General features: G+C 37.8%; 1 protein-coding gene across 3 annotated transcripts in view; it reads right to left on the reverse strand.

The window, feature by feature from the left end:
• CBFA2T2 (CBFA2/RUNX1 partner transcriptional co-repressor 2) overlaps positions 1 to 25,736 on the reverse strand; it is a 130,591-nt gene that overhangs the window by 22,342 nt on the left and 82,513 nt on the right. For all 3 annotated transcript variants that reach the window (XM_019733990.2, XM_019733980.2, XM_074317917.1), the window contains exons 2-4: positions 13,004 to 13,147; positions 8,957 to 9,198; positions 2,277 to 2,366 (exon numbers count right to left, since the gene is read on the reverse strand). In XM_019733990.2, coding sequence (XP_019589549.1) covers positions 2,277 to 2,366; positions 8,957 to 9,198; positions 13,004 to 13,147 — 476 coding nt within the window. The remainder of the gene's footprint in view (positions 1 to 2,276; positions 2,367 to 8,956; positions 9,199 to 13,003; positions 13,148 to 25,736) is intronic.

Below are 25,736 nucleotides of genomic sequence, written 5' to 3' on the forward strand. Positions count from 1 at the left end.
TTCTTGATTCCGGAGACTTGGGGGAAATAACTGTCTACTGGCTCTGACATACAGAAATCAGACCGAGACAGACCGAGCACAGCTGTTTTGGCGCTGAGCAGGCGCCACAGGCTGCTGGGACAGGCCAAGGCGTCAGTGCTGGAGGAGCACCAGCACAGGCCAAGCACCTGAGCCCCGCATTGTCCTGCATGGCTGCTTTGCTCCAATCGAAAGTGTTTAAAAACTGGTAACAGTACTTCAGTAAGATGACCCATCTTCTTGATGTTATTACATTTTCTTAGGAAATCAAGGTAAAGCAAAAGAAGATAAGAGGGGCACATTTATTGGCCAGATAGTTAGGCTTTGTGAGGCAAAACTGAAGATATTATATGAGTACTCATACACAAGAGAGGAAACCAATTTCCAAACATTGTATTGACAAAGAAGTCAAAATACAATAAAAAATCGAGTACAGTTTTTTGGTACTATATCAGTCTACTACTAATGAAAAGCATGTAATTCATTTGGCAAGGGAGTGGATTAAGGATAACATTTAGCTTAACTGGGATTCAAAGCTAGGTTCGCTCTTACCAAATCAATTACAAATGTTCATTTGTAAAAAAAAAATGCATTCTCTCCGGGGCTGTACAAAACCATGTGGTGGGCCGGATTTGGGTCAGAGGCTTCCAAACTATGCCTCTGGTCTAGAGCACACTGGGATCTGGCTATAGTCTTTCACTGCCTTTAAGCTATTTTATAACTCTTTGCTATCAATAACTGATAGCAATTCCAAATAATTGTTGTCTATGGGCATGCATAAAACTATGTCCAGAAGAGATTCAACTGACTTCCCTTGCACACTGTGGGAGAAGCCAACTTTACTTCTGTCTGCCAAGTCACATCAATAATCCTGATCTGTAAATGAGCCTGTTCTTTGAGTTCTCCCCTGGACGGGTTTTAACACCTTACTGACTCCCTCGTTGATAGTGAGTTAAATAAAATCTTTGACACGGGTTCACTTTTTATTTGTCTGAGTTATAATGATACCTGTTTTTACTGTTTAATAGGAAAAACAATTAGCAGTGGGAAAGCATGGCAAACACGGCCTTTACCACGTGATCAAAGTCAACATCACCTATTATGAGATGAATGAACATTTATGCCTCCTGGCAGCACACAGTGATATCTCACCTGCTCTATTTACTGCCTAAAATACATAACCTGATTCTAACCATGAGGGAGTATCAGAAAAACCCAAATTGAGATACGTTCTATAAAATAACCATCTCATTTGTACACTTCGAAAATGCCAAGATCATTAAAAGCTGAGAAGTTATTCCAGATTAAAGTAGAAGAGACATGACAATGAAATGCGAGATGTGATCCTGAAGTAGATACAGGACCAAAACAAGCTTTTCTTTTGCTGTAAAGGACATTTGCTGTAAAGAAATAAGGTCTACAATAATAGTGTTTTATCGATGTTAATTTCTTGATTTGATAATTATACGAAAGTAATACAAAACATTTCTGAGTAAAAAATAAAAAGTCAAAGGATAATAATGCAGATGTGAGAAAATACTAACATTTGGAAATCTAAGTAAAGGGTACAGGCATTTTCATGTACCATTTTGCAACTTTTCTGTGAGCATGAAATTATTTCAAAATAAAACATTCTTCTTAAAAGGGCATATTACATATAAATCTAACACTGTTTTAACTTATAGGTAAGCACAACAATTTTGAACAGTGTCCCCAAAAGTTGTATGTCCGAGAACATTAATTCCAGAGGCCATAATTAAAAGCTGTACTAAACTGGGGGTTGGGAAGACACAAGCTCTGCCTTCCCACATGCTCTTCGTCCTTAAGGTAAGAGTCTGAACTACAAAGGCCTCTTTTTTGTCTGACAGCCCCTCTTCAGCCTCTGGCCACAACCAAAAGATTTAGTGTCCAGTTACTTCTTCTGTTGGGAGCCCAGCCTCCATGCCACGCCGACACCTCTGTCCCACTCACCACCTCCTGCTCCATCCTCTGCCTGTATCTGTGTGTTACCAGGGTAGTCTGCATACAGACCACAAGTCAAGGCTTTTGCAATTCTCATCTCATCAAATACATCTCATCCCATCAACGATACGACTCATCTGCAGACTGCACTCACGTTTCTCTAGCTGCCCAAAAATAAAGATTATGAAAATGTATAAACCACCATGATTTAGATCACAGAACAGGGATCAGCAGCAGATCTTGAGGAAACATTGAAGATAAATAACTACCTTCAGTAATTATCTCATAAAAATTACCTTGAGGAATGGAATCACAAATGGACGAAGAGGAAAGTTTGTAGCCTCTTGGAGTTTGCAATGGAATTCTTCAATTGTTACTGTAGAGTTCTGAAAAGAGAAATAACTTTGTTCAACTTCTAAAACTAGACACTATCCTAATATAAATTTGATAGTGTCGAGCCCTTTGAAATCATAAGGAAAAGGGTAATTCCAAGGGCTCTCCTAGAACTCAAGTCCCTCGCAAAGGGTAACCAAATTCTCTTTCCTTTATAAAAGAAATGTGGCCTCCTTGATTTTCTTTGCTCCACTACCCTAACTCTGTTGTAAGTTCTCCTCTATGCTCAGCAGCCTGGGCTGCAGAACAGAGCACTGCCTGGCTCACTACCCGTGGAAAGAGGCACTCAGGTCCTTGTACTCACGGGTTCATTGCAAGTCACTTCAGGTACAAGAAACCAAGCTTACAACGTCAGCGGTTGAACAGATCCTGACCAACAACTCAGAACCTCATTTCTGCATAGGTTCTGCCTATAACCTGGCATCAGTTCCCCAAATCTTCTGAATCAAAAGTTACGGGGGGGGAAAAAAGAACAATAGGCACATTCTGCCTTCAGGTGATCGGTTTGCAAATCAGAGAACCTCCAAATAGACAGAGTCCCATGGGTAAGATTTTAGTATTCCCAGGAAAGTTATTAGTAATTCCTTTGTATTTTTTTCAAAAGTCTGGCTTAAAGTTAGGATTCTCAGCAGCTCTTCTAAGAGGAATGTACACATTCTTCAAAGTTCACAAAATAATTTCAATTCCTTAAAACACAGTACAATAACAAAACTTAAATTAAAACTGGGATTAATCTGAATTCTTACTTTTCTGAAAGAACAATTACCACTTCTACAAATTTATTTTTATAAAATTATCAAGTGTTCAAAGATGGAAATGTACCATATAAATTATACATCAGCACAATATTGCTTCTTAACAATTAAAAAATGGAAAACATATAGGTCATCAACAAGAAAATGCATTAAAAATTATAATATAGTAATACCTCAGAACACTTAACAGGGGGGCAGATTTGTATGAATTAATGAGGAAAGGTTTTATAATATACTGTTAAGTGAAAACTCAGAAACAGTATGCCTTCTAATAATCCATTTAGGAAAATAACACACACAGTATTTTATCGGTCTGGAAGGACAATTACAACAGCAGTGATTTCTGGATGTGAAATTATGTTGAGTTTTCCAAATACATCATATTAATATTCAGTAAAAGTTAAAATATTTCCCTCAAGGGAAAAAGGGCATATCAAATTTAACCATGTTAACTAAAAATATTTGAACAGTTTACCTCATTTCACACTAAAACAATTTTTTAAACTTTAAGTACATGACATTTGTAACAATGCAACCAAAGGTACTACGTACTAATCAGGAATAAAAAATAAGTGTAATTGAATGATATTCTTTCCCTACTACAGTGAATGCACTTGGGCCTCAAAAAGTAAACACAAGTAAATTTATGGAAAGACTGTATGAATGATGAAGTTTTCTCATGGATGGACAAAGGAGGAAAGGGTAAACTGTGTGGCACAGAGAAACGGTGACTTAGGCCAGTGAAACTGACTCAGGGTTCTATATATACTATGGATGCAAGACAATCCTCTGTCAGAGAGGGGTGATAAGCCACTATTCTGTGATCCTTCCCTCTCATCCCATTATTTAAGAAATAAAAGCAGTTTTTTCCTCCCTAAACACACCAAGTCTGGGGGAAAACAGGTAAGTAAGCTGTTCATTACAGTGTGAGTGATGGACAGTAGTGCAGGGCACGACTGAGACACAGAGAAAGTGTGTTTCAATCAGACTTAGGAGGACAAGGAAGGTTTACACAAGTGTCATCTGAAGAAGGCACAGCCTTGGGAAAGATGCTTCTGACAAACAGAAGAATGTGAAAAGGCAAAACTGTTAAGGGGATCTTCTATTTCTTTGCAGAGCCTTTTTTCCATTTGTGTTATAATTGCTCACTGAAGCATTTTTATGGTAGCTGCTTTAAAATCCTTGTCAGATAATTCCAACATCTGTCAGCTTGATTGATGTCTGTTGGTTATCTTTTCTCGTTTCAATTGAGATGGTCCTAGTTCTTGGACAAGTGATTCTCTACTGTATCCTGGATAGTTTGGGTTCTATGTACTAAGACTCCTTTTAGCCTTCCTTCCTTTCCTTCCTTTCCTTCCTTCCTTCCTTCCTTTTTCTCTCAGTGCTCCTAAGTATTTCCAGGTTACTAGCTTCTCTAGACCACAGTCTGGGATATATGATGAAAACACAAAACGCAGGGAACTCACTGCTATGTACTTCCTTGGGTCAATTTGTCTTCTTCTCTCCACGTTTTAGTCTTATTTTTGTTTTATATAGAAAGTCCAGGGTTTTCTGCCCTATTTGTCAGGAGCAATAGGAAGTATACCTTTCTGTTGTGCCTCTGAACCAGACTTGGTATTTCATGACCACAGCATTTCCATTAAACTAATGTACGTAAATTATTCAGGTTTTTAAACATTTAGCTGGTTGCAAATTTTCTTTTGGCATTATAATGCTGAACTGATTTTCTTGGTGTAGATTATTATTTTGTTAGGATGAATTTCAAGGAGAGAAACTGGTGAGTCAAAGGAAGTGCCTCGCTTATGGTACCTGTAACACTGCTGAACTACCCTCCAAAATGTGTATTTTCCAAATCAGTAGGTGGAGTACGAAACATTGCCCTTTAACTTGCTGTGGAAATCGGCCATGCTTGTTCCCTAGTACTGGTAGGGACTCCCATTCTCTGCTACACCAGAAACGTGGAATGCACACAGGTGAACTCAACTCCTGCGACCTAACTGTGCGGCCTTTTCTGACTTGGCTAACAAAGTCCCCTCCACCTGGAAAGACTATTCCACTTACATATGCCCACCAAAATCTTGACCGTTCTTTCATAAATAGAAGACTCAATAAGGCTTTCTTGAGTAGGGAAGTGTAACAATCTAAAGATGTTCATTTCCTCCAAATGAGACCAAATTTTCAATAAGACGGTAGCAAAGCCAAAAGAAAAAGGAAAAAAGAACTGAGTGGTAAGTTCAAATGCAACACATAAGACAATCGTTTTATTTATGAATAACGGCAGTTTCATTTATCTCGCTCCAATCCTTACATCTTATTTGCTAGGCGAGAATGTTCAGGATTACACTGAATAGGAGACACATCCTTATCTGGTTCCTAATATTAGAGGGAAAGCTTTCAAAATTTCAACATTAAGCATGAGGCTTGCTTACAGTTGCTTTTGTATAATATATATACTATATAAAACTGTCATCAGATTAAGGAAGTTCCTGTTATATCTGATTTGCTAGGTGTTTTTCTGTTAAAATAATGAATGGGTGTTAAATTTACAATTTTTTTTCTGTGTATTACTGACATATATTTAGAGTTTCAATACCAATTGCTATAGGCTGATGTTTGCGACCCCTCAAAATTCATAGGTTGAAACCTAATCTCTAATGTGTTGGTATTTGGAGGTGGAGGCTTTGGAGGGTAGGCAGAGCCCTTAAGAGTGGCATTAGTGCCCTTATGAAAGAGACCCCAGAGAGCTCCCTTGTCCCTTCCACCCTGTGAGGACACAGTGAGAAGATGGTCATCTTATTAACCACAAAGCGGGCTCTCACTAGACACCAAATCTGCTAGAGCCTTGATCTTGGACTTAGCCTCCAGACTTGTGAGAGTTAAGTGTTTGCTGCTTCTAAGTCCTTGAGTCAATGGTACCCTAAGAGCCTGAACAGACTAAGACACTGATCTTAATGAAAATCCCAATTGAGTGGGAGTACAAGTTGGTATAACACTTGAGAAAACTATTTGGACTTATATACTAAATTTATATGCATACCCTATGTAATTCCAATTGCACTGTTCAGTGCGATGCTTGCCCACATGTACCATGAATAAGAACGCTCACAACAACATTATTTGTAATAGCCTCTTTACAGAAAAGAATTAACATAGCAGACCTAAAACTGGAAACCTTAGAAAAGCCTGCTTGCAAGGTTGGGCCAAAGGCTGGCATCTACAAACTTGGCTGATAAACAGTTTCCTACATGGATATAAAACTTTCCCTAACCAAAAAGGTGTATGCACCTCAAGTGTCCACCAATAGATGAACAGACAAACAAAATGGGGTATATGCATACAATGGATTATTCAGCCATACAGTGTAGGACATTCTGATACGTGCTACAACATGGAAAAACCTTGAGGACATTATGCTAGGCGAAATAAGCCAGCCACTAAAAGACAAATACTGTGTGATTCCACTTATATGAGGTACCTGGAGCAATCAAGTAGAATTGTGGTTGACAGAAGCTGAGAGGAGGAGGCAATGAGGAATTATTAATGGCATAGAGTTTCAGTTTTGCAAGATGAAAAGAGTTCTGGAGGTAGATAGTGGTGACAGTAGCACAACAATGAATATACTTAATACCACTGAATTATACAATTAAAAACGTTGAGATGGTATGGTAAATTTTATGTGTATTTTACCACCTCCTAATGATATAAGAAAAACATTGGGAAAAAAAGTTAACGCAAACGTGGCCATTTAAAAGAGACAACTGGCTACATCTACGTATACTTTCAGAGCTAGAAAGATTCACTTTTTTTTTCTGCAAATGAGGCCTGTCATTTATTCTTTCACTCTTGAAATTATCTTTAAGCATAGACTCTACTTAAAGTAATTTGTTGGTGGAATTGGCATAACATTCTGATGTCTGCTTTGTTTCCAATTGTGTTCAAACTCATTTTGACATTTAAGGCCAATTTTATTACCTAGATCGAGTAGGACTTTTCCATAGTAGTGTAAAATCTAACCAATAAACTCTTTAAACAATTTTTTTTTTTTCAAAACAAAAACAAAAAAACTTTCCCAAACTGGAGAGGGTGGTTCACGGTGCCTAGAACGTTTTTGCAAACAAATGGTTTATGCTGAACACTGGTTTTCCTTTGGGAGTCTGGAATTTCAGTAGGTGCCAGGCAAAGACTGCCTATGTGCCCAGAGTCCCATAAAAACCTTGGGCATTGAATCTCTAAGAGGCTCCCCTGGGCAGAAACATCGCACACATGTTGCTGCATGTTCACTGCTGGGGTAATAGTCAGCGGTGTGACCAAGATAGGAAGGACAGAGCATAAGGAAGCTTGCACATGGACGCCTGCAGATTCCAACTACGTCCCTCTCCTTTATGAACCAGCTGTGTACCTTTATTATGTCGCTAATAAATCTTAATTGTGAGCACAACTATATGCCAGCTTCTGGGAATTCTATCGAATCTCAGAGCCTGGGGGTATAAAAAGCATAAATTCCAATACATTCCTAGAATAAACCACATAATAGCAATGAAAATGAACAACCTAACAACCTACAGCTATATGAGACAACAGAGATTGAATCTCAAATGTTTAAATAATCATTTACTGCATTTTGCCTTATATGAAAGTTGTTTCTTCCACACTAGACTGAGAATCATTTAAGACAGCAGTTCTTAAACTTTTAAAAAGTCTCAGAATCCCTCTAATTTGTGTGGGTTACATCTGTCAATCACCATGTCAGAAATTAAAACTGAGAATTTGAAAAATATTATTAATCCTTTTCAAAATAACTATATTTTCTCCAAAAACAAAGTAAGAAGAATGGCATTGTTATAGTTTTGCAAATCTCTTTCATAGTACTTCGCTTAATAAAAGACAGCTGGGTTCTGCTAGCTGTTTCTGCATTGCATCTGTTGCAACATCCAATATCACACAGCCTCTACAAATTCCATCATACACTCATGAGAGAATAAGAGTGAAAAGACAAGTAACATCTTAGTATTATTATGAAAATAATTTTGACCTACCTAACTTCCTAAGAGTCTGAGGGAATCCCAGGGGTCCCTGATTACATTTGAGAATTGCAATGTTAAAGTTTAATACTGTGATTCATCTTTATCACATCTCGAGGCTAAAACGCAGGAGCACGGGGTGCTTTTACAGGAGGTAAAACCTTGAAGAATTCGATTTACAAACATTGGGAACTGGCAGAACTTCCCTTGTACACAATGAGAGGCAAACCCTACCCAGCTGTCACTGCCAGAAAAGTACTCCCTTATGTCACGGGTTCACCACACTCAGTATAGAAAGATAAATGTGTACCTTAAAAACTCTAAAGAAACCATATTTGCATGAGGAGCTGAAGAATGTAATCCCTTTGATACTATTTATTACGACCACGAAACTTACAATTTTATAAATTATTATTTTGAAAATTAAAGTCGCTACTTTCTCTTTCTCTCTGGTTTGGAAATAATGTACCAGGCACTGAATATATTAAGTAACAAAACTTTGTATTAATTTGGTTGAACCTCAGTGGCCTGTTGAAACTGTTTTTTTCAAAGCTGCTTATTGGAATTAAATCAACACCATAAGAAACAATAAGGTAAACATAGGTTTGTTTCTTTGGTAAACATTTTTATACACAACTGAAATCTACAAATCAGTAGTTTTATGTAAGTTGTATAATAACTAATCTAGTCTAGATTTTGCCACATTGCTACACGTTTGGAAGTGCACAGAAAGGTGTACAACTTTTCTGCTGGCCTCGGTTCTGAGCCATATACTCAGGCAGCTGGTGACAGTGATGCAGTACTTACCACCAGGGCTAGAACAAGAGTCCGCACCTTCTCCCCAATCTCAGGTGAGATGTCATTGCCAAACTGTTGCAAAGTGGTGAGGAAGCGCTTCAACTTGCTGAGCTGCCGAGCACCACAAGTGGCTGGCAATTGTTGATTTGTTAGTGCTGACGATGTGGAAGAGGCAGGACCATTGCTGAATCTCTGTGGTGGTGATGGGGCACCATTCAGGGTAGGAGGAGAATGGTTGGTGCCATTGCTTACTAAAAGAAAGACACAATGAAAGATCAGTGTAAGTGCCAAACATAGGGATCTTTGTTAAGCTCTTCTTGTTTGCATTCTCCTTCATTTATTCATCTGAATTTTGTAACGCACATGTTGAGAGTACACAAGGCACTGCTTCTGCCCTCAATGAGATTGCTATACAGTGAGAGACTATCAGGTAAAAACTAGTAACAGAACAACACGGAAGTGTTAAAACCAATGCACAGAGTGCTACAAGAGCACAAAGAGACATCTAACTCTGCAGGTGCCACGGGCAAGGGAGGTAGTTTTAAGGCTCTGCAAACAGGTACTGGATGAAATGAGTCTGGGAGAATGTGTATTTCCAGTGACTGGACACTCATGCCCATTTCTTACGTTACATTTCCTTCCCAATATTAGGGTCCCAAAGAAGCTAAGCAGTCAATTAGAAGGTAGTACGTGAACAAGACATCCAGATAACAGAGTTTTGTTAATGTGGGAAGTGTTTTCCTAGGCTATAGGTTTAATAACTATTTCTGCACTAAGATACACATCTCCTTGACCATTCAGAATATTCACGCCCATCAGAGTCAGTTTCTCTCTGCCTTGACAGTACTAGCTGAACAAGGCCAAATTCTTGGCCAGTCCACAAAGCATTTTCTAGACAACTTACAGGACACTCCCATTCTGTATTTCTGTTCAAATTATACATGTGATTAGTTCCAGTTTTCCTATTTTCCCATTGTTCTTAGTCATTTCTTGCTAGTTTTAATTTAGAACACAACCCCAGAGCTAAGTTCTTGGCAGCATTGAGGAAAAATCTCCTTCTTCACTGAACAGTGAAATAAAATTACCTAGTACCTAAGAATCAATAGATTTCCATTTACTCTACCCAGGCTTGAAGATCTAAGAAGGTAAAAACATAAGAAAAAATTTAAGTCAAGACTTAAGCGAAATTTAAAGAACTCATTCATTTGATTTTTACCTAACTTAGAAAACTGACATTTACTTATATTTTGCCGAATGCCAACTCATTAATCATGAAAACTTTTTCATTTCCCTTCATCTTCCTCCAAGACAGTCATAGTTGATTGATCACTATTCTTCCTTCTTCACTGACCTTTACTCAAATTTGATCTGTATTAAAATCTTCTTCATTCTATATAGCTCAGATATCACCTGTATTAAGAAGCATTCTTTGAGACTCTGCTGATCCATGTTAAGGTAAACCCTAGACTGTCAGAGAATAGCACGGAAGTGTTAGAACCAATGCACACAGTGCTACAAGAGCACAAAGAGACATCTAACTATGCAGGTGCCACGGGCAAGGGTAGGTAGTTTTAAGGCTCTGCAACAGGTACAGGATGAGATGAGTCGGGGAGAATGTGTATTTCCAGTAATCTGTCCCGTGTACAGATGCTTCCATTATGTTACTTACCAAATTATACTTATTTGCAATGCCTTAATAGATTATACACTTCTTTTTCCCCCTTTTAAAATTGGTTTCAGGTGCACAAAACAATGTAATAGTTAGACATTTACCATTTATACCCCTCACACAGGGACAACACCCCCATCCACTACTCCTCTGACATCGCACACAGCCATTACATTTCCACTGTCTCTATTCCTAATGTACTCCGCTTCTTGTGTGTGTGTGTGTGTGTGTGTGTGTGTGTGTATAAAATTATAGTTGACATTCATTATTGTTCAACTTCAGCTTCAGGGATTATACACTTCTTGATGAACACTCTTACATGTCTGGGTAGATATCCTATAACTAGCTAAGTTTTGTAAACTGTGTATACTGTACATACACTGGCTTTGTTTATTAGCTAGCAAAGTTAGGTGTTTAGGAAAACGCTGCTGAATATGACTCACTGCTTAAAAGACCGTTAAGGCTGAGAAAAAAAGGGTGATTTCTCTTTTGTATCTTCCACTTCAAAAGATCCCTAGAGCTGCTGGAAAGAAAGCTCAACACTCAACGGCAGTAATCCAGAGAATTAGCTGCAGTGGCCTGCCATTGCTACGTGTTCACAGAAAGGTCACTTACCACTGGAGAGTGGCCCTCTCTTGAAGCAGCCCATAAAAATAATACATTACTGTGCTTTTAGCCACCCTGATGCTCAGACAAGCTTTTTCACAGCCTCTTCAGTGAAATCACATGATCACATTTTCTGCAATCAAACATACCCACCCCCAAGTAGTCAAATATAGAGGTAAAAAGGGCTGAATTTATGTACACAAATCCCTATTGTCTGTATCGGTCTAAGTCTGTTTCATTTCAAGAGACTTATGTAAGCTAAGGATGTATAACTTTGAGATAGAAAATAGAATTTAGGAAAAAGGGTATCAAACTTCATTTCATTCACCCTGGCTCAGATTGCTACAGGTGCCACTCACTTAATTTCAAATGTTTTGGGAAAATGATAATTAAACCTTCTATTAAAGCTGTACCTTAGACACTCTTCTCTTGCCTTTAAAGATAGTAACATAAAACATAAATGTTTGAGCAAAAATAGTGTGTGTGAAGTTTGTGCACTGGTGTTTAAGAAAATGCATATAGCACCCAGCACAGTGCTCTGACATTCTGTGGGTACCCCACAAATAGCGACTTTGTTCTGTTTTATGAGGCAAAGTATCTGTAAGTCAGTGAGAAGTGGAGGTAGCTTGGGCATGGAATGGCAGAACTCAAATTAAAATCTAGACATGTGTCTATGCATGCGTGTGTGTGTGTGTGTGTGTGTATGCATGTAAGTCTAGATTTTAAATTGAGTTGTTTTTTAAGCATGTATGTAGGAATGAAATTGCTGAGTTATAGGGTTTCTGGAAACTCAGCTTTCGTAGATCCTGCCAAACAATTTTCTCATTCTCAGACAATGTACGCGTGCTCAGGTCGCTCCACACATGCGCATCAAAACTTCATATTCTTTTTCATTTTGAACATTCTTGTGGGTGTATATGGTGTCACAGTGGGTTTTCGTTTGCATTTCCTTAACGACTAGTAGAGGTGAATGCCTTAGATTTGTTGGCTACTATATATCACTCTCACGGACTGAACTATGTCCCCCACAAATCCTATGTTGAAGTTCTAACAGCTCAGAATGTGACTTTACTTGGAGATAGGGCCTTAACAGTTAAATGAGGTGCTATGGGTGGTCCCTAATCCCATACAACTGTGGTCCTTTTAAGAAGGGAAAGGGACAACAAGGATGCATGTGCACAGAGGCAAGGGTGTGGGGGGCACAGCAGTGAGGCAGCTTCTGCCGGCCCAGGACAGAGGCCTCAGGAAAAACCCAACCTGCTGACACCTTCATCTTAGACTTCCAGCCTCCAGGACTGTGAGGAAATACATTCCTGCTGTTTACACCGCCCAGTCTGTGGCATTTTGTTACGGCAGCCCTAGCAAAGTAATACAGTGATTATTCCCTTTTGTAAGGAGACTCACCATGACAGTACTAGAACACTTTCAGAAGTAGTTTGGTAATTTTATGAAACTTTAATTTCAATAAATCAATATGATAATTTGAATTCAGTATTTTAGAGCCAAAGAAATTGTAATAGCTACTTACCAGACAAAGAGTGTGGAAAAATATTAAGACCACTAAATTTCCAAATGTCTAAATTAGCTAAGTACTATTCTCAGAGGACAAAAGCAATCTATAAAAGTAAGAAATAACGACACATATATCCCTGACATATATATCTTTTAATAGACATTTTGAACACGCTGAGAATAGTATATGCAGAAGGCTTAATGGCAACCAGTCACTTAAATCCAAATGTCACTCTGAACCATAAACCCGAGGAATTAAGAGGTCTCACATGCTGTAGGAGTAAATGACACTGGTCTGGGTCCTCCGGGATTTATTGGGGGGAGGGGCGGCATGGTGGGAGGTGAGGATCTTGACTGTATCTTCACTTCCACAGGCGATCCAGGCATTGCTGGCACCCTTTTCTCAGGACCAACTGCAGAGAATAAAAGGAATGGAGGTCAGAGTTTTCTATAAAATAATAAAAATGGTGACAACAATTTGAAATACCAACATATTGTCCTAGAAGATTGAGAAGTTAATAAAATGCTTAATTTAATAGGTTGAATATGTATCTTTTTAATCCCTTGAACTGTCAATGTCTCCTCAACTGGAAAAGGGGTCTTTAAAAGTAGTGAAGGATCTTGAGAGGAGGAGATCACCCCGGGTTATCGGGGTGGACGCTAAATCCACTATGAATGAACCCTCATGAGAAGAGTTGAAGAGACACATACAATAAGAGAAGACTACGTGGAACACAGACGTAGTCACACAGTGAGAACACAGTGTGACAAGGGAGGTAGTTAGTAGCGTGATGCATCTACACCCAGGAATCCCAAGGATTGTGAGAAACCACCAGAAGCTAGGACAGAGGTGTGGAATATTCTTCTTCTGAGGCCCCAAGAAATAATCAACCCTGCTGGACTACTGGCCCCTGAACTGTGAGAGAGGACTGTTGTTTGGAGCCACCTGGTTTGTGGAACATTGTTATGACAATCCTAGGAAATGAAAACAAGGCAGCAAAGTCAAGGGTTGATGTCACCTGAAAGTTAACAGTGAGGACAGTGGCTGAGAAAGAAACCAGATTATAAATTCAGTTCATCTCAACTGCATCCTTTCTTAACTTCTCTCTATAAATGAATCAAATTAGTAGGGGAAAAGCTAACGTGGGACTCTGGACCAGTAGGCGTCAAGTGCATGGCACGGAAATAGAATCATAATCAGTTGTATATAAATTACTATGAATGATGAAGTACTACATTTTGATACATACCAACTACTCTCTCCAGGAAACTACTACTCTAGGAAAAAAAGAGGTGGGCTCAACATCCTTGACGTCAGGCATATAAATGTTGCTTAGGACATTTGTTCTCAAAGATGAAAAGTAGAGAAGATTCTAAACAAAGCCAGGCTGCTTCACCCATGGGATAATTCATCAGCAGCTGTTTGATAACACTAGACGGCAGCAAATTCCAGAAAGAGAAATTTGACAGATTAAACCTAATGATGTTAGAATTAGGTCTGAGCTACAATGAATAAGAGTAATATTTTATTATCTTCAAAGTTATTTTTCCCCATTAAGGGAAACCTGTTATATACTTGTTTAACAATAGGGTCAGGGCTACCATATCACCTTTAAGTTGAGCTCTTTTCCTCTCAGTAATTCCAAGCTTTTCACTTAAGTACCATGTGTTTATTCTTCGGTAACTGCTAAATTCAATTAAAGTACAAGAAATTGACACCAAAGGTTCAGGTGAGAATGTTAAATCAAAGATTTCTTTCTGTGAGATAAGTTGTAAACACAATACGTACAAGAGCATTCGTGACACTAGCAACAAGGTACATCTTTGCACACTCATGGGCACCGTCTAATGAGGAAAATATTCCCAAATATTATTTTTAATGCTTCAGTCTGCCACATTTTGGAAGAGAGATAATGAATACAAAAAGTCAATCAAGGAAGCGATGCTCCCCAAATTGCAAATTCCCTGACAAACATGTGCAGCTCTCCGAAGCCACGTGGGCAACACTGCCAGCATTCTCAGCTCTCTGTCCAGAACATTGTAAAATTGATGGTCGTCCTGTCTGATTAGTGGACTAATGAGCTGTTGCGTTTGCCTTTTTCTTCCTGACAGTATTTTCTCAATGCCCTTCAGAGAACAGTTGACATGTTTCCAGCTCTTCCATCTGGGGCCCAGCTTTCTGGAGGATGGGGAAGGGAAGGAAGGAACTGACAGTTGTCTTGCACTGTTTTGTGTTGTGTGGGGTGTGCAACAACCTAGAGGGAGCCTTTCTTCAGACCACCTGCCCTTACAGCAAAGGTGCCAAAGGCCTGAGGAGGCCTTAGCACTGAGATGTATTTTAACATTCAGCACTTGGCAGAATGAAAAACTCAAAGCAACCTAACTGCAGAACACTGAATTATATAGCAATTAAAAGCTGAGCTACTGGGCAAAATCCAACCCCTAGAGTCCTGTTTACAGATTAAAACTACCCATCTCTTGTTCACGTCACTACTCACAAACCTGAAACACTAGTGTTATTCATGTTTCAAGCGATGACATTGTCTGGCAGAGAAAGCATGGGTACAGAAACTGAGAACTGGTATGAATCCTCATTCTGTTACTAATGACCTACATGAATTTTATCAAATCATTTCACCTTTCTGGGCCTTGTTTTTAATATATATAAAATGAGAGACGTAAAGAAGACGTACCTGGGAGGAAAGATGTAAAGATTGAAGATAATGCCTAGACGAGTGCTAGGTAAAGAAAGTACTCAGTACCCAGGAATGATGATTAGAAAACATGAAGACTAGTGTCGTTCTGATTTTACCTTTATCTAGCCAAGTTAATATTAACATTTGTTTCCCATGGAAAATGGGTATTCAACTATTAACAATTAATCTACCTAACCTCAGAGATATTACATGGAGTGATCCAAGAATTCAGTTGCAAAAGCACCAAGTACAATGTAAAATGGTATTTTTGTTGGAGGCTCAGTGGCACGAATGCACTTCACAGGGTGAGAGATCTATCCAGGTGGTTTATAACCTGACAAATTCAGCAGTTGCTCAGATGGTGGATAAGCGGTATACTCCAAAGTAGGTGTTTTAACCCTCTGCTTGGTGGCTGTGACCTGCCTTTACGTGATCACTGTTAGACTTCATTTCTGAATATTTATGAAATTGATGCTCAGTTTTCTATTCCAGCTGGATCTCTTGAAAGAACCAACCATATGTTGAGCTCTTTTTAATTCTAGAGAACCTTAGATAAAGTTCAAGGAAAAGAAATTCCTTGATAGTGCTTGGACTATCAAAGACACAAAGTGTATTCAATCCTAGAAGAGCAAAATAACCTTGAGTTTTGTCATAAAGTTCAACTCGATTCTAAACACTGGTTTTACGATTCAAAGTAACTGATCATTTAGTCAATCTATGAGTTTGTGCTGTGCTTATTTTGAATATTTGGATATATATGAATTAAAAAATAAAACTCAAATATATGACCACATACATTTCCAAAATCACTGATGCTTCAACACCTAATCATGTATAAAGCCAAACAACTTGAGCTAGAGGAGTGAACATGGGAAAGTATGTCTGAATAATGATTTTACTTTTCCATTGTGCAATATGCTAAGGATGTCAAGAAAACAGAAAACTGATGAAAGAGAGAACAAAGTAATAAACTGTTCTCTGTGTGACAGCAGTGCTATTTTATCCCACATAGGATTTTCAAGAATCAAACATGAAAGTAAAGAGTGGAACTATTTTGTAGCTCTAAGAGAAATAATGATGAGCATAAACAAAAACATCCCAGACAAATGCTACTTGAGAAGAATCCTATATGATAAACTGCCCACAAACGAGGGCATTTACAAATCATTATAATAAATTTTTTCTTCAAAGTTTTAAAAAATTACTTTGAGGCTGACAAAGGAATAAATAGAAGAGGTATAAATAGGAGATAAGACAATGCAATTACGTGAGGGGAATCATATTTAAAATCTACTAATGACCATCACTGAGGAAAATGAGCTGAATATAGAGCTTTCAGATACACACATAGTACAGGAATATTGATCATTCCAAACAGGAGAGCAAGGAAGCCAATCTGTTTCTTTAAAACAAACCAGATTCCTAACAATTGGGAAGTTTTAAAGAGAGTTATCTTTGGAGGCAGAGGCAAAAGTGGATGATGTTCTTTTATATATCGGGGGTGCCAAAAAAATGTATACAAGTGGACACTTTGGTCAATGTTGCTCAAGCAGTAGTTCGCCATAGTCAGAAGTGTCTGGACACTGATGGTGACCACTTTGAGCACCTCTTGTAATTGCAGAAGTCAAACGTGACTTGTAGTCATATTTTGTTATGGGTATATATTGAGTGCTACAATTTTAATACAGTTTTTCTTTCTTACATTGTGCCAATTTTTTGGCACCCTCTCTATATATAAGCATACATTTATATGCTTCAAAAATCAATATAATAAGAAATACTCGTTGTTCCCTACAGACCCCACCCCACAGGTAACCATTTTAATTAGCTTTCTCTGCATCTTTCCATTCTTTCTCTGTACAAATGAGCAAATAAAAATATATAAATTCTTATCCCACCCCCCAGTTATACAAGAGTAGCATAATTATGCTAAACTGAACGCTCCCAGTAGTGGCCTCTCTGTAGCAATGCCTTTTGCAATGCATCAGGAAGTGGCATGTATTTCCCCATCCCCTAAATCTGGCCTCTGACTTGCTTTGGCCGATGTAATGTGATGGAAGTAACAGGCTTGTGGTTTGTTATACAGCAATAGACGAACAGGCAACTGATCTATACCACATATACACTATACTGTTCCTTGCTTTTTGTTGTTCTCGTTTTGTTTTATAATTTACAATATGTTCTAAAATTCTTAATTCCACAACCATTTAAAAAAAGAACCAGATGCATGATATTCCAGTGTGTGGATGTACCAGTTTATTTAAACAATCCCCTACTGATAGATAACTGGATTGTTTCCAATCATCTACAGCTGAATTTTGAGGCTCTCCAGATCCCATGCTACTGACTACCCTGTATTTACCAGGTTTGGGCAAAGAGATAAAAGAAGACAGGGCCATGAGTTATGGGAAAACCAGATATATACAAATGTGTACAAAGTACTAAGAAAACAAAGAAGTAGAAATGTTACTCTGTATGAAGGCCACAGAAATCTTCACAGACCATTAAGTAATTTATTGGGAAGGTAACATGAGCTTTCCAGGTAGCAAATAAGGAGAAAAGCATCAAGGACACATACAGTCTGAATAGTGCCCCTAAAGTTGGACTCAGAACCAAGGGGAAAATCAGGAAAAGGATTTCCTTGAACACAGTCTCTCTAACCATTGCCAAGGGTAGGTAAATGTTCTGAACGAGTAATTATCAAACAAGTAGCATTTCCAACACTGACAATTTTAATCTGCTAAAGACAGAGGAAAGAACATGGAAATTCCTGTTGCACTTATATAAAGGCTTATAAGGCTGGCTAAACTGATTATGGGCAAAGCACATCCTTGTAGCTCTGCCACAAATCTGAGAACACATCCAACTGTCTAACAACAGCCAGGCTTCATATGCAGAAACAGCCAGGAATAACTGTTTACAATGACAGATAATTTATCATTCAACAAAAATTGAGGCATAAGGATGCAAGTAAAGAAATTACCAGAAAATATTCTACAAAGGACCTTGAAGACAGAGCTCAATTAAAACAAATCAATGTTTTGCTGTATACTAACAATAGGGATTGAAAAACAATTTTTTCCATTCTACATTTATAAATACATTGGAAAATAAATTTATCAAATACATTCGTTTGGCTCAGGGATCAGCAAACTTTTTCTGCAAAGGGCAAGAAGTATATATATTTTTGGCATCGTGGGCCATATGGTCTCTGTCACAACTATACAACTCTGCTGTTGTAGCACACTCTAGACAAACACAAATGAATGGACTTGGCTGTGTTCCAATAAAACTTTATTTACAAAAACAGGCAGTGGGGCCACAGTTTACCCACCTCTGCTATAGCTGATTAAAAAACTGGAAAAATTCAAATGTCTAATTCTTTATTTTTATGCCTATAAAAATCTATTTTAACGCACCTACTGAAGTGGTTCATCTGAATAGCATTTTTATTTTCTTAAGACTAGATACTTATTGACCTTCAAGAAAAATAATATACAAAACAAAAATATATTTAAAGACAGCATTACTTAGGCAACCAACCAAATGAGAGAAGATATTTGCAAACACCTCCAATAAGGGGTTAATATCCAAAATGTATACGGAACTCATACAACTCAACAACAAAAAAGAAACAATCCAATTAAAAAGTGGACCTGAATAGGCACTTCCCCCAAGAAGACATACAAATGGCCAAAAGATAGTATGAAAAAATGTTCGATTTCACTAGCTATTAGGGAAATGCGAAACAAAACCACAAGGAGATACCACCTCACACCTGTTAGAATGGCTATCATCCACAAGACAAGTAATAACAAGTGTTGGAGAGGCTGTGGAGAAAAAGGAACCCTCATACACACACTGCTGGTGGGAATGTAAATTGTACAGTCACTATGGAAAATAATATGGAGGTTCCTCAAACAATTAAGAACAAAATCACCATATGACCCAGCAATCCCTCTTCTGGGTATCTACCCAAAATGTCTGAAAACATTTATCCATAAAGATGTATGTACCCTTATGTTCACTGCAGCATTACTCACTGTGGCTAAGATATGGAAAAAAACAAAATGCTCTTTGAAGGATGATTGGATAAAGATGTGGTATATATATACTACTACTCAGACATAAGAAAAGATGAAATATTGCCACTTGCGACAACATGGATGGATCTTGAGATTATCGTGCTAAGCAAAATAAGTGAGACAGAAAAAGTCAAAAACCATATGACTTCACTCATATGTGGGATATAAAACTGAAAGCAACGAAGGAGCAAGACAAACAAACAAACAAAAACTCATAGACACAGACAACAAGTTTAGTGGTTACCAGAGGGTCAAGGGGAAGGGGGGATGGTAGAACAGGGAAAGGAGGTCAAATATATGGTGACAGAAGAACTGACTTTGGGTAGTGAACATACAATGCAATATATAGATGATATATTATAGAAATGTACATTTGAAACCTACATAATTTTAGTAACCAATGTCACCCCAATAAATTTACTATTTGGTTGGTGCAAAAGTAATTGTGGTTTAAAAGGTTCAAATAATTGTAAAAACCGCAATTACTTTTGCACCAACCTAATAAAATTTTTTTTAAAAAGACAGCATTATTTAAAGATAGAATACTACTAACAACATGAAGTCAGTGCCGAGGAGTAGCAAAGCTGAGGCTAGGTATCTGATGTTGTCCAAAAAACATGCAGACCTAAGAACGTCAAACATGCTAGCATACGTGTGAAGAATCACTTGCTTCATTATTATGCCAGTTTCCACCCTACTCATCCTCTTTCCTCTGTCTTCTCCCAGTGCCATCTGACCCCACACATAGAGGTGCCCAGAATACATAAATACTTCTAACAACTTGATTAATAACAATGCAATTTTAAAAACAAGTAAAAAAGATTTAAAGAAACAATTCCCAAAAGAAGGGATAAAGACATAAAATGATGCTCAACATATTACTCATCAAAAGAACAAATTATAACACTACTGACATATATCCAACAACACGGATGAATGTCAAAAGCATTAGACTGAGTGAAAGATGCCAGACATACAACAAAACTACATACTGTATTATCCTATTTGTATAAAACTTTAGACAAAAAATAAAATAAAAATTAGTAATAAAAAGCAGGTCAGTCGCTGCTTGGGACTGACGGGAAGAAACTGATTACTAAGGGACATGTTGGGGGTGTGATAAATCTTTTTATGGTGATGGATGTATTCTACATCTTGATTGTAATGGCACTAACACAACTATATACAATAGCTAAAAGTCAGACTGTATACATAAAATGGGTGGATTTTATTATATATCAACTACACCACAACAAAGCTGAGAAAAAATTAGCAAACTGATTCCAGCAATGTATTTTTTAAAAAATCACAATCAAGTTGAGTTTATCCAAGAAAGTAAAGATAATTTAATTATTAGGAAAATCCAATATAACTCACCATATAACAGATGAAAAGAAACACCTTAAAGTCACCTCAACAATTAAAGAAATAGAAGATCAATTCCTTAACTTGATAGAGTCTCTTCCAAAAACCCATATAAAATGTCATACATATTAATGAAATATTACAAGCACTGCCTTTCAACACAGAAAGAAGATAAAGATGTCCAATATCAATGCTTCTTTTCAACATTTACTCAAGAGTCAAGCTAGAATTGCAGAACAGTTAAAAAGAATGGATCTGAAAGGAAGAAATAAAATTGTCCTTTTGTACACACCAGATGACTTTCTATACAGAAAACCAAAAAAGTCTACCACCCAAGTATTAAAATTAATATGCAGGTTTAGCAAGGTTGCTAGAATATACAACAAAAAAATATGAACCGGTATGGCCCAGTGGCTCAGGCGGTTGGAGCTCCGTGCTCCTAACTCCAAAGGCTGCCAGTTGGATTCCCACATGGGCCAGTGGGCTCAACCCCAAGGTTGCCGGTTTGACTCCTCCACTCCCGCAAGGGATGGTGGGCTCCACCCCCTGCAACTAACAACGGCAACAGGGGCAACTGGACCTGGAGCTGAGCTGCGCCCTCCACAACCAAGATTGAAAGGACAACAACTTGACTTGGAAAAAATCCTGGAAGTACACACTGTTCCCCAATAAAGTCCTGTTCCCCTTCCCCAATAAAACCTTAAAAAAAAGAAATGAACCACCTAAGAATAAACCTAACACAAGATACATTAACACTAAATAAGACCATAATGTGAGTAGATTGAAAGACGTAAAAGGAGACAAATAATTGGAAAGATCTATCATGATTATGGACGGGAAGACTCACAATCATCAATATTTTCTCTTCATTTAAATATATAATTTCAAGGGGGCCAGTTGGCTCAGTTGGTTAGAGCGCAGTGCTCATAACACCAAGGTCACCAGTTCGATTCCCACATGGGCCAGTGAGCTGCACCCTCTACAACTAGATTGAAAACGACTTGACTTGGAGCTTGATGGGTCCTGGAAAAACACACTGTTCCCCAATATTCCCCAATAAAAATACATACATACATACATACATACATACATACATACATACATACATACATACATAAATGTATAATTTCAATGCAATTCTTATCACATGCAAGTAAAATTTTTGGTTCAACTTGATGAGTAAATACTAAAATTTATGTACCAGAGTAACATGTTAAATCTGATGAGACAACTAAACTGTGGCATATTCATAAATTAAACAGTCTATGTTAAAATAAGTGAACTATAGTTATATGCAGCAAATGAGTAAATCCCCAAACAGTGTAGTGATATTAAAACAGTGAAAAAGAATAGGTACAGGAAAGATATAGTGTAACACTTTTATAAAGTCTTAAATCACAAAAAATCTAAATATAGGGGATCAATTTGTATATGTATATGTAGTTAAAATATTTTTAAAAGCATAGAAATAATAAATATCAAATTCAGGATACTGACTACTGCAAAGGGATGGAATTGGACACAGTTACAAATTGTAGTTCTAATGTTTTGCTTCTTTAAAAGATCTGCAGCAAAATATAACACAAAACATTAAAACCTGACAAAGCTAAAAGTGGGTGCATGAGTGTTTGTTATACTGGGCTTTTTTCTTATGTTGTGAGCTTGAAATATTTCACAAGAAAAAGATCACTGGCTGCAATGGAGGAAACGGTGAACTCATAATGCAGGAAGGTAGTTACAGTGAGAGATGATTGTGGCCTGTGGTAAGTAGCAATAGGAATGGAAAAGGGGGTGTGGATTTCAAAGATATTTAGAGTTAGAATAGATAGTATTTGTTGATTGATTAGACGAGGAGGGTAAATCAGGGTAACATGTGGAATTACTGACAGAGACAGAGGCAGCTAAAGAGAGAGGAGAGTGGAGGGGAGAGATGACGAGTTCAGTATATATCGGACATACTCCTTTCATGATGCCTCTGAGATAGTCAAGAAGGGTTTCCAATTGATAAATTCAGAAGTTTGGAGTTGAAAAGAATAGTCTGGTCTAGAACTATGAGGTATCAGTATAAAAATAAGGAAATTCCAGCTATGAGAGGCTGAAGGGAAAAGAAGTGATGTTTCAAAATACAACTAAAATAAACTATGCTTGCTGATTTTTATCCCAATTGACTTTTATTCCATATTCAGTGTGAAGAATAGCTAGTAACTATTATGTTAAATATTTATTCATACTTTAATAGTGTATTCAGATGCTCTTCTTCAAGCTAGTAATTGGTTTCTTTGGATTGGTATAAAGTCAAAGATTTATAACATGTTTACAAGCTCCTAACTCTCACCATTTCCCAAGTTCTGCAATTTGTCCATACTGTTCCACAGAAAATTCTGCTTTGCGTTTTCTCTGTTTTCAGTTCTCTGTTCTGGAGAACGAGGCTTAGCCACCCATGTCCATCTTGTACCTAAACCAAAGCCCTTTAGGACAAGTCCAGTCACAAGGAAAGTATGAATGAGACAGGAAAGGAGAACAGAAAAAGGAACATGTTAAGAAAGGAACTTTCATAGACTGGAATATAAATAAGAGTACAGCTGACTTTTTCAGAATTTTTCTTTTTGGTATATTGGTTTGTTAGGGCTGCCATAACAGAGTATCACAGACTGGATGGCTTAAATAACAGAAATCTAATTTCTCACAATTCTAGAAGCTAGAAGTCTGAAGGTGTTGTCAGGGTTGGTTTCTTCTCTCCTTGGCTTACAGGTGGTTGTCTTCCCATGTGGTCTACCCTCTGACATACGAGGTCTGACAATTAAGTTCAAAAACTTGTTATAACGAGGTTGCTAACCTTTTTTGATATCAGAGGGATTATTCATTATGAATTTGTACCAACTGGACAAACAGTTAACCATGTTTACTATTTGGAAGTGCTGAAAAGGTTGTGTGAAAAAGTTAGACGAAGATGGCCTGAACTTTTCGCCAACATTCATGGGTTTTGCATCACGACAATACACCAGCTCACACGGCACTGTCTGTGAGGGAGTTTTTTAGCCAGTAAACAAACAACTGTAATAACTGTACTGGAACACCCTCCCTGCTTACCTGATCTGGCCCCCTATGACTTCTTTCTTTACCTGAAGAATAAAGGAAATATTGAAAGGAAGACATTTTGATGACATTCAGGACATCAAGTGTAAAACGATGACAGCTCTGATGGTCATTCCACAAAAAGAGTTCCAAGATTGCTTTGAAGGAAGGGTAGACTAGGTGCTGGCATCGGTGCATAGCTTCCCGAGGGGAGTACTTTGAAGGTGATCATAGTGATATTCAGTGATGAGGTATATAGCAGTTTTTCTAGGATGAGTTCATAAACTTAATTGTCAGACCTCGTATTATTGTGTTAAAGACCTTACTTCCAAATTCAGTCACATTCTGAGGGTTAGGACTTCACCCTACAAACTGTTAGGAAACACAATCCAGCCCACTAGTAGAGGTGGGGAAGGATGAAAAAGCAGTTAGATTAAGAAGGTTGAGCAGTTTTTCCTGAATTTTAATATTCTCTCATTCATTCGAAAACAGTTGAGTACCCACAAGGTATCCTACTGCTGAGGACAGAGCAGTAAATAAAACAAGAGCAAATAAAAGATGGAGCTCAAGGAACAATTCTGAGGTTTTTAGCTTAAGCGACTGGAAGGATGGAGTTTCCCTTTACTGAGAAGGGAGAGACAATGGGAAAGGAACACGGGTGGAGGGGTAGGTAGTTTGAGAGCAGACTAAGTTTGAAATGCCTGGTAGATATTCAGATGGGGACGCTGGACAGGCAACTGGATAGAAATCTGGAGATGAAACCTGGGGTGAGAAAGTCTGAGCTCATGATTAAACGTTGTCAACTGATGAAATATAGCGTCTATTTAAAGTCTGAAACTGGGTATCTTAGAGGAAGTGAGTATAGAGCAGAGGTTCCAGGACTAATGTTTAGGTACCCCAATTTTTAGGGATCATGGAAGACGAGAAAAACACTAAAAAAAAGGAGACTGAAAATGGGCAGTCCTGTGTCGAGTCATTATGCGGTACACCTTAAACTTATATAGAGCTGCATGTCAATTATATCCACAAAACTAAAAAAGAAAAACAGCAGCCAGGGAAATGGGAAAAATACAGAAGCCAAGTAAAGAGTATATAGTCTGCTGGGCCGTAGGTACTGTGGACGTCAAGACGAAATCTACAAATCCGCATAATGAAATACATTCCAACTGTTTAAATTATTACCTATTAGGATTTGATCGATGAATAAGAAACTATCTTTTAAAACCAATTATTTTGAAACTTTGGCTTTGTCATAGTATCAGAAATCAGGAATTACAAAGAAGGTCAGAACGAATATATTATTTGTAGCAACACAAAAGCATTTAAGAGACTGAACACAAATCTCACTCCACCATTTAATTGGGACAAGTACAATGGCTCAAGTACCTTAGGCCGAATAAAAGTTAATATAAAATTTTCCTTCTTCCCCCAGTGAAACAGAATATATAATAAATATGAAAAAGCTTATTTGCAGCAAAAAAATAAGATGAAAAGGGCAGTTTGACAAATGGACCAAATTCTAAACCAGTGGACGTTTATGTCTTTAAAGAGTCAAAGGCAGGCTATTGTTGAAAAAAGATTGAGCATGAAACTAGAAGATGTGGCTGAATCTTGATTGTTTTGCCCATTTATCAGCTGTGGGCCCTTGGACAAGTCACTCCAGAGCCTTGTTTTTCTCATCTGTAACACCGAGGGAAGGAAGGTGTTGAAAGGCCAATAAAGTAACAAGAAAGTACTGTTATATTATCAAAGTACAAGAAATGATTAGACAGCTACCCATC

Source organism: Rhinolophus sinicus, linkage group LG13 (genome assembly GCF_036562045.2).
Source record: "Rhinolophus sinicus isolate RSC01 linkage group LG13, ASM3656204v1, whole genome shotgun sequence".
Taxonomy (NCBI): Eukaryota; Metazoa; Chordata; class Mammalia; order Chiroptera; family Rhinolophidae; genus Rhinolophus; species Rhinolophus sinicus.